This window comes from Ailuropoda melanoleuca, chromosome 16, assembly GCF_002007445.2.
Source record: "Ailuropoda melanoleuca isolate Jingjing chromosome 16, ASM200744v2, whole genome shotgun sequence".
In the NCBI taxonomy this organism is placed as follows: Eukaryota; Metazoa; Chordata; class Mammalia; order Carnivora; family Ursidae; genus Ailuropoda; species Ailuropoda melanoleuca.
Genome location: NC_048233.1, coordinates 4,420,800 through 4,435,306, shown reverse-complemented (window position 1 = coordinate 4,435,306; position 14,507 = coordinate 4,420,800). Strand labels below are relative to the sequence as shown.

The following is a 14,507-nucleotide window of genomic DNA, read 5'->3' as shown; positions in this document are numbered from 1 at the left end:
AGATGGGTATGTACAGAACATTCCTGGGGTGTCCCCAGCATGAGTGACTGCTGTCCCTGTTCTCTGCAGTAGCGCTCTACCCATTCATTGCTATATCCGGATCACTATGGGTACAATAAATGATAGGTAGGTAGATAGATGAGAGAGAGAGAGAGAGGGAAAGGGAGAGAGAGATACGCACAGTGGGTCATAGAAAGGCAGAAGGAATCAATTAACTCTATTTAAGAAAAATCAACAGTCTGTGCCTCTGTTCACTTAACATCACCCTTCTGCATCCAAACATTTCTCGGAGCAGATATAGCCCCTGCTTGGCTTGGTGAGTAGATGGGCCCTTTGTGAAAGGAAAAAGGCAGGCCTCCCTCAGTCCAGTTGTGGACTGGGTTTCAGACCCCCTTCATCCCTGTGCTCAGGTGTTTCTCTACCGTGCTCGATTTTCACAACCTTCGGCTGGTGTCCTAGAGTCAGACAACTTCTGTTTTTGTTCCAGCTGACAACAAACCTTGATCAAACATTTCCTCCCCTTCGGGGCCTCAATTTCCTTATCATGGGGGAAAGAAAGGAGGGGGATTGAACCTAAAAATCTCTGAGATGATCTGCAGTGACAAAATGCCTTGACTCTTCAGATATATATTGAGCATGTAAAAGGCATTCTGCAAGGTTTACTGGTAGAAGGTGCTGACACCAGTAAAGAAGCAGTGCCTGCAATGTCCAGTTTGACTCTAATTTGCACCAATTCCTTGAGGCTAACTTTTTTTTTTTTAAAACAGAGGCCATGTTGTTTCTATGGACCCAAATATAATTGCCCAGCTGAATCCTCAGGGATATTGTTCCTGTTTTCTACAGGTACACCAGCAACCACTTAAACTCCCAGATTCAATTTCCAGTCTGCAAAATGCTTCCTCTTGTGGTGGGCTTTATGGCAACTAACTGGGAACTATTGGCCAGTGCAGTGCAGTGGGTTGGCTCCACGAACTGTGTGGGCATCGGAAACTTCTCCACGTCAAGCTTTGCCAAGGGGGATCTTAGCCTCTGATACTCAGGTTCTGAGCAGCTATGGGCTACAGAACCCCACTCCGAATCTGGACCCCACATCGCTAACCCTGTGTCAGCTCAAGGTTGCACTGAGGTCCCTCTTTGGAGCTAGTTTTTATTCCATGGAGATGATGGGAAGTTTGTTCCAACAACAGGACCTTGGCTCATAACTTTTGGAATGATTAATCATAACTAAGTGCACAACAGGGAGCAATGCACTCTAAACTCTAAATTGGGAGATTCTTCCCCTGTAATTTTAAGTTTGCAAATTAGACATCCAGATTTCTTTTCTTTTTTTGAATTTGTGTTCTTTTTATCTTGACTGTTTATTACAGAAAGCTAGCCAAACTGACTCACAGTTATTCATTTGACTTAAAAAAACAACAAGAACAAATCAGGCCAGCCAGATGTCATCTGGGCCTCCAGCACGTCCGTCAGTGTCAACTGACCCCACGGGTCCAAAGTTAGCGGCCTCCCCAGTTTAGACTCTTCTGTTCCCCAGAGCCAATCCTGCATCACAGAGGAGTGGGCATAAGGGGCACGAGTGCAAGGCAGGGAGCACATTCTGAGGCAGGTAGAGCCTCTTTGATGCTACCCCCACTGCAATACGGCCACTAGCCGCCCCCCAGCTACCTTGCCATGTTGTTCACATGCGTATTTTGACGACACCCACACCAGCTGCCATACACCCTCCAAGGGCCTGACTCGCCTCCAGGCTATGACTCCTTTTCTTAATTGTCTCTTCTAGCTTCCCATTTCCAGGACCTAGCAGAGCACTTGACTCCTCACAAACATTCAGAAATCATTGCTGAATGAATGAATGGATGAATAAGCAATTTTGAAAAAAGGGTATTTGGGTTCAAAGACAAAAGATCCTCAAATGAGTCCTAATTAGGATAGTAAAAAAATACTAGCATTTGAATAGCAGCTTTGCAGAGTGATTTCACTTACATTATTTCTGTAACCCTCACAGGAACCTGTGTGGATGGTTTTATTGTTCCATCTGAGAAATCAAAAGGTAGAGCCAAAAGTGAGGCCTATTGTATAACTTGGTACAAGTCATCACCCTCCCTGAGGTTCCCTTCCTTCATCCATCAGCAGATATAATATCTGACTTACCTACCTCATGGGATTGTTGTGGACACCAAGCAACTGCTTGGGAATGATGGAGGAAAAGAAATCAGAGGAGGCCAAGGACTGACCCAGTCTTCTCCTGAAGGCTGCTAGTAGGGTGAGGAGAGGTAGAGCCATCATGAGCCCATCAGGGTGGTGGAAGAGGAGCCCATCCACCTCCCAGTATCAGCTCTGCCCCGGGGTCCAGATACATGGATAAACCTCTCTTATAAAGTCAGACCCAGCCCCATTCTTGAGCCAGTAGTGGTGGGACAAAGAAGGCAACAACTTTACCCCCAATATCTGGTGGGACTTGGAATACACCCTATAGCCAACAGACCCCATAACTGGAGTGGCAGAGATGAGCCATGGGTGCTTTGTAGCCTCAATGTAGTAGAAACTTCAATATGGTACCCCCCTTTCTTCCTCAGCCCCCCTTTCACCCGAGAACATAGGGCTTGAGCTTCTGCCTTGCCCCTGGTACATCATCGGCCTGGCTTCATGTCCTAGCCTACTCTGGCTCCCTTGAGGACCAAGGGCCTTTTTGCTTAGCTAGAGCTCTGAAGTCCTGCTAGCTTTGGCTAGAGACCTTCCCTGGCCAGAGATCCTGCACAGCTGGATCAGGCAATCAAAACCCTACCAGGACTTACCCCCACCCCAAGTTATCACCCACCACTTAGGACCCTTGGCATGGCACAGCCGGAGCAGATACCTCATACATTGGCCATAGGCAGAGAATCGTACGGGCTTGGCCAAGTGGAGCCAGGATGAGGAAGGCAGTCGTATGGGACAGGGTGGTTGAATCAGTGAGAATGTAGATGGCAGCAAAACCTCCCTGAGGCTCCAGACTCAGAAAATCATCCCAGGTGTCACTGCAGCTCACTACCTAGCGCTTACATGGGACAGGCACAAAGTGTCTCCCATCTCAGGGAGCTGGCCTGGGTGGTCCCTCTGTGTGTCACACCCCTGTCCACTCAGCAGTTGGCCTCTTCGTCCATCAGGTCTATTCCTCAGTGGCCTCCCTCCAGAAGCTTCCTCACTTCCAGTACTGTGCTGGTCAGTGTCTAACTACCAGCTCCGGGAGGGGGGCAAAGGTGCTTGCTGGTGTCTATGGTGTAAGTATCTCCACCATCGCTGATTTCTACTCACCCCAGGACGTCCCCCTTGCACAGTTGGGAAGAAAAGTGCAAGGCAGTGTGAGCCATGTGAGCCGGTCCAGCATGCCATTACGACCCCCCAGTCGGAAGTGGGCACCCCACTTTTCTCAACAACTCCATTGTGTTTTGTTCTAAGACCTGTCACAATTTGTTCACTTGTGTTCATGTCAGTCCTCTCCATGAGATGGTGAGCTTCACCAGAGCAAAGAGCCTGTCTGTTGGGTGTGTGGTTGGCGCCCAGCACCTGGCACGTGGTGTGGAGTGGGGCACGACAATGCCTGAAGGAACGAGTGTGTGAAAACCAGCCCTAAGATTATTAATGGGCTGCTCCACGAACAGTTAGGAACGGGAAGTAGCAATTGCCGGGACTCACTAGTACGGGTTCATTAAAAACAATTATATCTGATTAATCTCAGTTCTTCTTTTGACAGGGCTATTAGTCAAGTTAATAAATGAAATAATAATAACAACAGCTAACATTTATTGGCTGCTTAGTGCCCACGGGATACCGTCGTGTTTTACACAGCAGTGTGGTAGTAGATACTGAACAACTGGGACTCCAGGGGAAGTGGCCCTGATTTGTAGCATTTGTTGATTTCTGTGGTGTAAATATTCTCATGCTGGCCAGTTTCAAGCCACTAAAGTGACTTCATCCATATCATAAACGTACTGAAAATTTGACAATCCGCCCCCGGGAGCCTATAGGAGCCTGTTTTGGCACACCACGGTTTTGCCTAGTAACATGGAATTGTCACAATGACCCTATGAGGTATGCTTCGCTATTGTTCCCATTTCACAGATGGGGAAACTAAGGCACAGAAAATAAGGTATCCAAGATCGCAAGCGGAGTGTGAACCAGGAAGCCTGGGTCCAGAGTCAATGCTCTTCACCGGCCACCCTCCGCATGCCAGCAGTGCACCACGTGGGCACTTACAACAGGGACCCTGACAAGGCCTTGCCTCCATGCATATGAGATTCATCACTGGCTACTTGGCTGTATTCAAAGGCGCTGATCGAGAGCTGAACACAGACCAGCCTACAGGCGCTCCCATGCTCACCCCAGGGTGCCCATCACATATGCAGGAACACCAAGCACAGATTGGTGACCCTGGGAAGCCATGCTCTCGGGAGTCCTAGCAGTTGTAAGGAAGGACCAAATCTACCAGCATGAGGTCTACTATGAATAAAAAGGGGGACTCTCTGTTTGGATTCAAGACACAGATTAGGAGCCACAGCTTGGCAGTAACTCCAACAGACAACAGATACATGGGTATGGACAGACAACAGATTGTAGCTGACTCCAGCTCAGCCCCAGATGACGTGCGTTTTCTACCATTGCTAATGGAAGCTGGAGCCATGGTGTCAGCAGCACAGCATCTGGGTCCCTCCAGTCTCTGGCTGGGTTTATTTCTTAGCATGACTCCAAGGGTAAGAGGGGAGATGGTGACTCAAACAAAAGCCAAGGGTGAAAGAAAGGGTGGGGGGAGCTGTCGGGGGATGTGGGAGAAGGGCTGCCACCTGAGAAGGAGGCTCAGAGGCCCCAGAGGAAAGAAAGGGAGCATGGGCAAGGCTGCAGGGAGCAAATGCTTCCCACAGCCATGGCTTGCAGGTGGCTGGTGGCTGGTGGCAGGGTCTCTGTCAGGGACACCTCCAGGACTGCATGACCCCAGGGCACAGGAGGAATGGGCCGCAGCAGAGAATTCAAGCATCATCTGTGAAAGTCTTGGAGTGTGTGCTCAAGAAAGAGCAAAGTGCCCAAAAGGAGCCCCACTTAATGATTGTAGAGCGCCTACTGCACCGGAAGCCCAGCACTGGGCACTCCATGAACACTCTCTCGCATCCCCCAGGAACCCCACAGGCTGTGCAGGGACATAGCTCCTCTCTGGGCAGCAGATGAAGTGACAGGACAAAGCGTCCCTCCTGGGACGTTGCAGAGCTGGCTGTCCATTGCCACTCTGCCGGCTTACGTTAGGCTCAGGCCCCTCCATCTGTGACACTCCTGCATTAGGATGTGCTCAGGTAGAAAAAGAGAGAGGAGAGGAGTGCTGGCTACACTTTCTCCCTTTAGTTTTCTGAGAAATAAATGGGTTCTAATTCTTTTGTTCCTAGAACTATAAAAATTTCATCAATCCCTGAGCACCTGTGTCAACTTTCACAGACCCACCTTTTGAGGCATCTCGCCAGCGCACTAGTTTCTTCAGCAGGGAAACAGAGAAAATAGCAGTGCTTAAGTCAAAGAGGAGCCTCCAAGCACGTGAGTGGGCCACGTGTGTGGCAGAACCACATAGCTGCGTGACCACTGCAGGTGGCTTCGTGGAGGTGTGTGTCTCCATGTGGATAAACCCCGCCCCAGGAGCAGCGTGGAGGTGGAGGGGGAGAGGGCTTGACTGATTTGGGTAGCAGGTATTTTATGTCCCGTGTTGTTATTTATGTCTCCACACCTACACTCCTGAGCCCCACACAATTGGCTGTTGCAACATTTCAAAAGCATTTCCATGGAAGCGTTCATATAGTCAAGCTGTCCTCTCTCAGTACACACGCCAAGGCTGAGTGAGCGGGTGCCACAGAGGGGGCCATGGGCGGCCTCCCCGGCTCCACCCGCCTGTTGCTATGCCCGAGAAAGAAGAAGTGGGAACAACGTTGCCTTGTAAGGGCCCCTGGCCTCAGAGTTCCCTCCTCCTCAGTACACTGGATGTGAGGGGTAGGAGCAGGTATGAGGCATGGGGGGGTGGCTATTTACTGGGGGACAATGGTTTGTTCCTCTTGGGCCTTTGCTCACTAGCACAGAATCAAAAGCCATCAAAATACAGAGCACGGAATGATTCCCTCATAAAGCCATAAGGTGAGACTGAGCAAACTAGATGTCCAGGCAGGCCCAGGAAGAGGTGTGTGTGTGGCTGCCACAATGGTCCAGTAGGGGGATTAAAGTTGAGCGGCGTGAGGGCAGCCCCACACGGCACATCAGAGTCCTGGTGCAGTAAGCAGGGCATCCCTGTGAAGGGGTGGCCTGGGGTGCGAGGGGGAAATCCACGGCGGGGACAGGGCCTGGTGCAGCGGGCTGGACTCTGAGCAGGGAAAGGAGAATGCCCATGCAGGTGTCAGAGCCCAGCATGGGGTGAGAGACACATCTGCATTGGGCAGGAGGTGGTGACAGTGGGAGATGGTGCACATTCGAAGGGATTGATTCAATAAGTAAACATATTAAGAATTGTGGGAGCCAGGTTTTCCACTGCCAGAGAAAGGAATCTCCAGCACAGGCAGGGAGGAAGTTAGAGCACCCTGGTGGGTGCTGGTTAGAGCCAGGGTATCACGTGAACTCACACTTGACAGGATGTATAGACAGATTCAGAAACACATGTTATGTAAATGCCTATGCGCGCACACACACACACACACACACACACACACACATCCTCTGGTTCTTTCCACTGAAGCAGCCTGGGGACATCAAAGTCCTAAAATCAATGAGCACACTTAGCCCCAGATCCTAGTGTTTAAGGGCCATTGTCCACTAAATGGACTCAAGACTCCTTGGAGAAATGACTGGTTCTAAAACAAAGCCATGTAAAGTGTAAGATGAGCCTGGAACATTTGTGCCAGAAAATAAGAAAGCTCACAAAAAAATGAAGAAGGAATGTCAAAAGGATGCAGAAGGCAGCTTGAAGAGGGTCCCACGACCATATTAGGAACAATTTGTGTTTCAAAATAAGTATTGATAATAATAGACATAACCTATTGAATAAAATAAGAAATTAATGATAAGGAATGAAACATTTACATGGTTTCAAACTGCCTCCCCCAGAAAATCCCACTAATTACAAAAGGAGAAGGAGCAACTTGACCCTGAAGAAGCCTGGCAGACATTACCTTATCCAGGGATCAAAGTCAATGCTGTCAGTGACAGGACAAATCCAAACTGCATGTCCCCAGGAGCGTGCAGGGAAAAGGACACAGCATCTCAGCCGAACCCATTAGGGCAGAAGCATCCCACATCCCCAGATGCAGGGGCATACTACAGAACTCTGGCCTGCGATCCTCAAGGGTCAAGGTGACAACAGTCGAGAAAGGTCTGGCTGCTCCAGCTGAAGGCACCAGAGACGCAGCACGTGGTTTAAAAAGGGATCCATTTGCTGTGAAGAATGTTATTTCGACAAGTGGCCGGCAGAAGTAGGATCTGAGTGCTTGAGAAGGATCATGTAAGAACGTTAGTCTCCTGATTTTGATGGTCGCAGTGTGGCTATGAAGAGAAACATCCCTGTTTGTAGGACACGCACATTCGTGTCTTCAGGGCTGATGGGGCATCATGTCAACAACTTGCTCTCAAAGCATTCAGGAAAAAAAGAGGAACTTGCATCTTTTCTACAAAGTGGAATGTTCTGAGGGTTAAAGGAAAGGAAGGGGAATAAGAAACTTTACAGGCAGCTGAAGCAGTGGAGGGGAAGGGGGGCTCTGAGGTGCGACCAGAGGGCACGATGAGGAGCTGTGAGCTCTCTTTTTCCTGGCGAGCCTTCAGAGCCAAACTGCCCTTTTCTGAGGTCAGGCACTCCTCAGCTAATGTTCTGCCCTCTCCCACTCAGGCCCACCCCACACACTGCTACCAATGGCTGCAGGCAGCTGCCCTCTGCAAGCCAGCGGGTCTACGGTTCTAGATCCCAAGAGCTGGCAGCAAGAGACAGATGAAGAGTAAGGGGGGCTGGGCAGAGCCCCCCTCCAAAGGCAGACATCCCTGCACAAGTGAACCTTTACAGAGGCAGGGAATGGTCTAAATGTCCTTTGAAGGGCATTTAGGGCCCAGGGATGGGACTGAGAGACGTCTGATCAGACATCTATTTGCACGCACCCTCCTCTCCGAAGAGGTTTTAATTTTCATTTCTGGGATTGGCAGCCACTCCTGGGGCTTCCACATCAGTGTAAACACACTTCAAGAGAGAGGACAGGAGCAAGAGCCAAGACCGAAGGTTCTGCCCTAGCTCTCCTAACCTCAGCTTCCACATCTGTTAAATGGGGGAAAACCTCCTGTGCTGTGGCACAGAGCTGGAGAAAGGGATGTCAGATGAAAACATGTGGATGGCGGGCTGTTTCACCCTTGCAGAGAAAGAATTGGCCAGTTTTCTTTTTCCATCTTTAGTAGGCAATAGAGCACTCACCTCTCTTTCCCTTCTGCCCACGTCAGGTAATTTTCTGAGGTGTGTACAAAACAGCTCGCTCCCCTGAGCAAACCAAGAGAGGCTGGACACCAAAGCCAGAGGTCAGGGGTGTCTGAGCAACATTTCCCCTACTCAGGCTGGAAAGAGGTCTCTGGACCTCTGCTTATGGCCCACCTAATACCCCTAACCTTTTGTGCTACTGTTTGCCCATCATTGCCCCCTTCCCTTCCTCATTTCCTGCCTTAAGGAGCTTAGCTTCTATGACCCGTTATTGCAATCAACTTCTGTCTCTCCCATCAAAGCCCCCATCCAGGCAGCCCTCTTTACACCCAAGCTGGTGAACATGGTAAGGGGAAATTCACGCTCAGAGTGAGCGTGATTACTGTCTATCTATGTTGACTCATCTCCAGCAGACGCTGACCACTCCCCAACAATCTCCACTAGTCTTACTACTATTTTTGCCTTTCTCCCTCCTTCTAAAAGACCATTCCATCCCTTCTCATGTCTCTTTTCATCCCCCTCTTCTCTGTCAATGACTGTCTTATCCTTTGAAAAGGAAATGGAAGCAATAAACTAGGGGCTTTCCACGCCAGCCCACCTCTATCTGGACCCACACTCCCCACTTTCCCTTTGGTTCCTTACTCCAAAGAAAAGGCCAACCCCTGAACCTGTGCTCTGAACTCAAGGCCTCGCTCCTGTATCTTTCTCCTGTATCTCCCTGTCTACTGGACAACTGAATCAAACACACATTTCCGTATCTCTAGCCTTAAAAAACAATTCTCTGCCTTGATGCCACATCCCCCTGTAGCTACAGTTCCACTTTTCTGTTCTCCAGCACAGCAGGAAGACTTACTTATAGCCCTCCCTTCGCAGTCTGTCCCTACCCTACTCTGACTGGACTTCAGTTCCCCCCACATTGAGTCCACTCTTGTTTAGAACACCAATACCTTCCATGGGGCTAGACTCAACAGTCGCTTCTCTGTTCTTACCTTACTTGATCTCTTAGCATTCCTTACACTTGTCCCTTCCTCCTTCCCTTGGCTTCATGGGAAGCTTCATGGGCTTCAATCTCTCTCCTGAAAGTCCACTAGCCTCACTGGGGTTATCTTCTCTGCCTCTTGCTTGCTTTTTCTCCCTGCTTGACCTCTAGATGTTAAAAATGTCCCAGAGCCCTATCTTTGGCCCATTTCTTTCTTCCAGCTCTACTTTATCCCTAAGTGATGTCATGCTGTAGCTTCAAATAAAATCCATATGCTGAAGACTCCCACCTGTATACGTCATGCTCTGACTCTCCCTGGAACTCTAGACTCACATATCCCATCTTACTCAACATGTCTACTGGATGTCCATCTCAAACCTGACATGTGCTGAAGAGAACTTTTGACTCCTTTCTCCCTCCCATCATCCCTAGGAATGCTCTGCTTTCAGTCTCCCACCATCCGTCCATCATTCAAGGTGACAAAATAGTCCTTGCTCCTGTCTTCTTTATCATTCCCACATGTATTCCATCAGTAGGTCCCCTTGCCTCTAGCCCAAAGTGGTCACCTTTCTTAACCTCCACTGCCACCACCCTTGCTACCAGCCATGCCACAGTCCATCTCCTGAGTACTGAAAGAGCCTCCTAATGTGTCTCTGCTTACACTCTTGATTCCTACAACCTATTCTAATCCATACTCCATAGGAACTACTTCTCCCTTGCGTAAAATTCTCCAAAATGCCTCCATCATCCTTAGAAAAAAAAATTCAACTTGGTTTTCCTAGTTTACAAATCCTACATGATCTGGCCCAGCTCAGCACAGGACTTGGGGGCTCAATATCATCAGGTTGACTGATAAAAGACGCAAGGAGTTCTTTGGATCAGGGACACTTGTGGGTGTGAGTGTGTTCAAGATAGATTCCAGGAGAAAGGGCCTGGGAAATGTTGCAATGCATGGGAAAGGAGTGAGGGGAGGAAGGGAAAGGAGAGCGCCTTTCTTTATAATCAGACTCCAGCTTGGAGAAGGTCCCATTCCAAAGGGCAGCCTAATTGCCAAGACACCATCAGCAGCAACAGGGCCCAGGGCAGTAGAGGACTGCATTTCTCCAAAGGCAGAGCTGGGGGTCTGCTAGGATGCCCCTGGTTGGCTGATGGGGAAAGGTAGGGCTGGGGGTTGTGGAGAGGGAAAAAGAGGAGGAATAGCTGCCATTTTGCGAAACTCAATAGGATGCCTACAGCTGGGGCCAAGCAGAGGGAATGGTGGCTAAGCCATGGAAGCTGAGCTGGGAATAACGTGCCCTTGGCTGACATGGCTGGGATGGGAAACCTCGGAACCCCATGGGCACAGTCCTGCAAATAGGGCCTCAGCCGGACCCCACCATCCCAAGGCCAAGTGCTCTGTACTCTTCCCTCTTATGTCAGTCTATACCACCCAAACAAGAAAGCACAAGCCCCCTCACCCCCTCCATCCATGGGAAAACACATGGAGGTATGTCTTACTGTTGTCCAAGTGGTTGGCCTTAATGATCTTCTCTGAGTAGTCAGAAATACTGGAACATTCAATCTAGAAAGGTCACAGAACAAAGGAGTGTGGCATAAAAAAGATCACAGCACATCCAGCACTAATTAACTAATGGAGAAGCTGAGCCTAGAGGGGTATAGTGACCTGCCCACAGCCATACAGTTATTTTGCGGCAAATTGAAAACTACAGTGAGCCCTCCTGATCTGAAGGCCAGTGGCTCTTGCATTGAATCTGTTTGCTTTTGGCATGAGGCTGACTCCCAGCCACTGCTTCACAATGGAGGGCCTGGTGTTCAAGTTAGGAGATTCGGAAGGGGCTGGCTTCCTCCTGGCCAGAGGAGAATGGGATGAGGCTGCATAGCTGCTGTCCTCCTGGGGGAGGACATGGGAAGGCAAGCCACAGCCAGAGCTGCTGTGAGTCTCCAGGGACATGACTCTACCCACTCCCTGACCCCAATTCTCCCTGTTAAATGGGGTACATTCCAGGATAGAGAAATGCCATGCCAGGGTCTCAGGGCCAGTCTTGAGATCCATCTCACCGTACAGGTCACACACAAGTTAATTCTCACCCCTTCTGTGGTGTCCACCTTTGAGATAATTCTTTTTAATCTACAAGTCTTTCCAAGCTCCCAAAAATCTCCTAAGCAAAGGGTCAATATATGTGAGAAATTAGCTGGCCATCAGCTGAGAGCAGGACCTTGTGGGAGTAATGGAATATCCAGCCCCAGCCTGGGGCACATGTTAGGGAAGGACCAGAGGACTGGAGCCAAAGGGACAGCTGCTAAGAGCTGCTCTCACCTCCTTAGCTGCCCCCACAGAGGCTGCCACTTACCTCCACACTCCCGACCCCCCTCAGACTACCCCAGTGCCTCACAGAGAGTATTTGCATAGGAGAACCCAAGGGGGCTGCCCACAGCCTCCACCAAAACCTTGAGGTTGGGTAAGGGAAGACAGACCTCAGCCAGGCTCAGAGCCCAATAGGATGGGCCCTTTCCTGGGTTACCAGGCCCCATGGCCTTTGATCCCACTTTCTGTGGGACTGTGCTCCTCCAATTCCTCTCCCTGCTTGCAACGTTGGTGTCCATCTGCAAGAGGCTGCAGAGTTTCACAGTGAAGAAGGCGCGATGTGGAGCCAGGCAGCCTGGATTCACATCTAGCCTCAGCCACTCTCCAACTGTGCCTCAGTTTTCTCATAAGTGAGGAAACAGTCCCTGTTTTACTGGGTCATTGCGAGGATTAAATAATCAAAGCATGTGAACCACTCAGAGCACTGATGGCTCCCAAGCCCCAGCACCAGGGTGGCCTTACAGCCCCCTTTCCTCTTTTCCTGTCTTTGCCCCCCTGCTTTCCTTTTCCCTTTTTCTCCCCTCTCCCTTGCTCCCTTCTTCTCTCCCTCTCTCTCTCCCTCTCTCTCTGGTGAAGAGCAGTGGGTAGAAGGGGGAGCCTAGAACAGGAGAAACTGAAATGAGCCATCAGGAAAGAGGCCCAGCTAAATGTGGGAGCTGTTTATAAAAGAGCTGTGACAGCAGAAGACCAGGAGGCAGACAGATTGGGACAGTTGGCATAGTCACCACAGCTGGAAGGCTCAGAGTGGGTGCCTCCTGACAGCTCCTTTGCTGGAGACCCTGGCCACTTGGAAGCCAGTGAGGGGCAGCCGGCCTTTCACTGCTCAGCCCTCGGCTACCTATGCCCCAGCTAGACAGGGGCTGAGATGAGTCCTTAGAGATGGTGCTGGGAGGTAGGGCAGGGGGATGGCCAGAAAAATCAAGTCCCACCCAGAGGCTCTGTGACCTCATTGAAAGTGGAGTCTGTCCCTTGCTAGAAAGCCCCCGTTTGGGTGAGGAGGGCCCAGTGAAGGAGAGCTGGAAGGTAGAGAGGGGCAGGACTCGACCTGGAGCACCTGGATTGGCCCATCTCCTCAGCTGAGTACATCACAGCTTTTCCAGTCAAGTCTGTGGCAGAGAGGCCTTGAGGATGGCCCGAGTTTCTAGAAGACCCTCTACATCAAAGGTCTAGGCACTTTCCAAGTCAGGCATGGAGGAGGAATGCTGTCCCTGCTACAGACTCAGGGACAGGCCTCCGAGGCTGAGTGGGGGTGGCCAAGGGGATGTGGAGGGCTCTGGGGTTGTGAGCACAGGCTAGAGGACCACACAGCTAAATGCACAGAGAATTAAGCCACACCAAAATCTGCTCGGATCCCATGGGCCTCTGCAAACAGCTGTCTTGTGCGCACGCTGGGAGCTTAATTGTAGTGTGTCTTAAATTTTGATCAAGACCAATTCCCATATCCCAGCTTGGACCCTCTGCAGTTTTCAAACATCAGCCAGCCACTCAAGAACTCTTCTTTTTCACAGTTTCTTCCCAGCTCCAGACCCCCCAGCCTCGCTGTCATCAAGCAGTGCACAGCTGTGTAGTGGGAGCCAGAGCCAGGCTGGGAGCCTTCTCAGAGGGTCAGCCTGCATTTCTGTCTGGAGGGGCTGCAGCAGCCAGAGCAGCAGAATTTAAACCTACCAACTTGCCCTTTAAAGAACAAAGGAAGGAGATTGTCTTTTTATTATCCCCCAAGGACCTCATCCCAACTATATTAATATTAGACACGGAGCATTGGTCATATGCCAGGCCCTGTTCTAAGCACTTTACATATGTATTAAACTCATTTATTCTTCACAGTCACCCCATGGGCAAGATATTGGTATTATGGCCATTTTATAGATGGGGACACCGAGGTGCAGAAGTGAATTGCCCATACTCGCACAGAGCAGAGATTCAAGCCAAAACTCACACATATAACCACACTGCACTGTTTCTGAAGCTGAGGGTAGGACTAAGTGCTCCAAGGTAATGACCACACCTGAATGATTTCCGGAAAGTTAAAAATCCTTGGTAAATGTAGCATTTGTCAGGGCAAAGAGCCAGAAGCAATGACTGAGTGACAGGGAGCCATGCGAGCTTGCCCCACCTCCTGAGAGTCACGCTTGATTTTCCCTACTTCTCCCCGAGGGTGTGGCCCCAGCAAGTGATGGACCTGGATTTGTACTTGGAGGAAGGGCAGGAGAAGGTAGGTGGCAGGGGCTGGCTCTACAGAAGCCAACAGGAGGGAGGGAGTGGCATGCTCACCCCAAACACTTTCTTGGCTCCCGCTTTGGCAGCAAACATGGAAAGGATCCCGGTACCACTCCCAACGTCCAGCACCACTTTGTCCTTGAACACGTGCTTATTGTGGTACATGGAGTTCCGGTAGGTGAGTGTCCGCACCTCATCCTTCAGCATTTCCTGTGGAAGGAACGGAAAGGCAATGTCAATGTATTTAAGCCACCTGGGAGTACAGCGAAGTCATGGACCCCAGGACTGTCCTGCCAAATATTTCAAGAATCTTGATGATGGGGGTGCCTGGCTGGCTCAGTCACTGGAGCATGTGACTCTTGATCTTGGGGTCATGAGTTTGAGCCCCATGTTGGGTGTAGAGGTTGCTTGAAAATAAAAAAAAAAACTCAATGATGTCATTAGGCCAAGCTGTAGGAGAGTATTGTAGGGCGGCTGGAGTAGGGGCTTCCTGCACA

General features: G+C 50.2%; 1 protein-coding gene across 3 annotated transcripts in view; it reads right to left on the bottom strand.

Annotated features, from left to right (window-relative positions):
- The window catches only part of PRMT8 (protein arginine methyltransferase 8), a 91,436-nt gene that overhangs the window by 26,945 nt on the left and 49,984 nt on the right, over positions 1–14,507 (bottom strand). For all 3 annotated transcript variants that reach the window (XM_002914115.4, XM_019793691.2, XM_034645566.1), the window contains 2 exons: positions 14,065–14,220; positions 10,926–10,989 (listed from right to left, as the gene is read on the bottom strand). In XM_002914115.4, the coding sequence (XP_002914161.1) occupies positions 10,926–10,989; positions 14,065–14,220 (220 nt within the window). The remainder of the gene's footprint in view (positions 1–10,925; positions 10,990–14,064; positions 14,221–14,507) is intronic.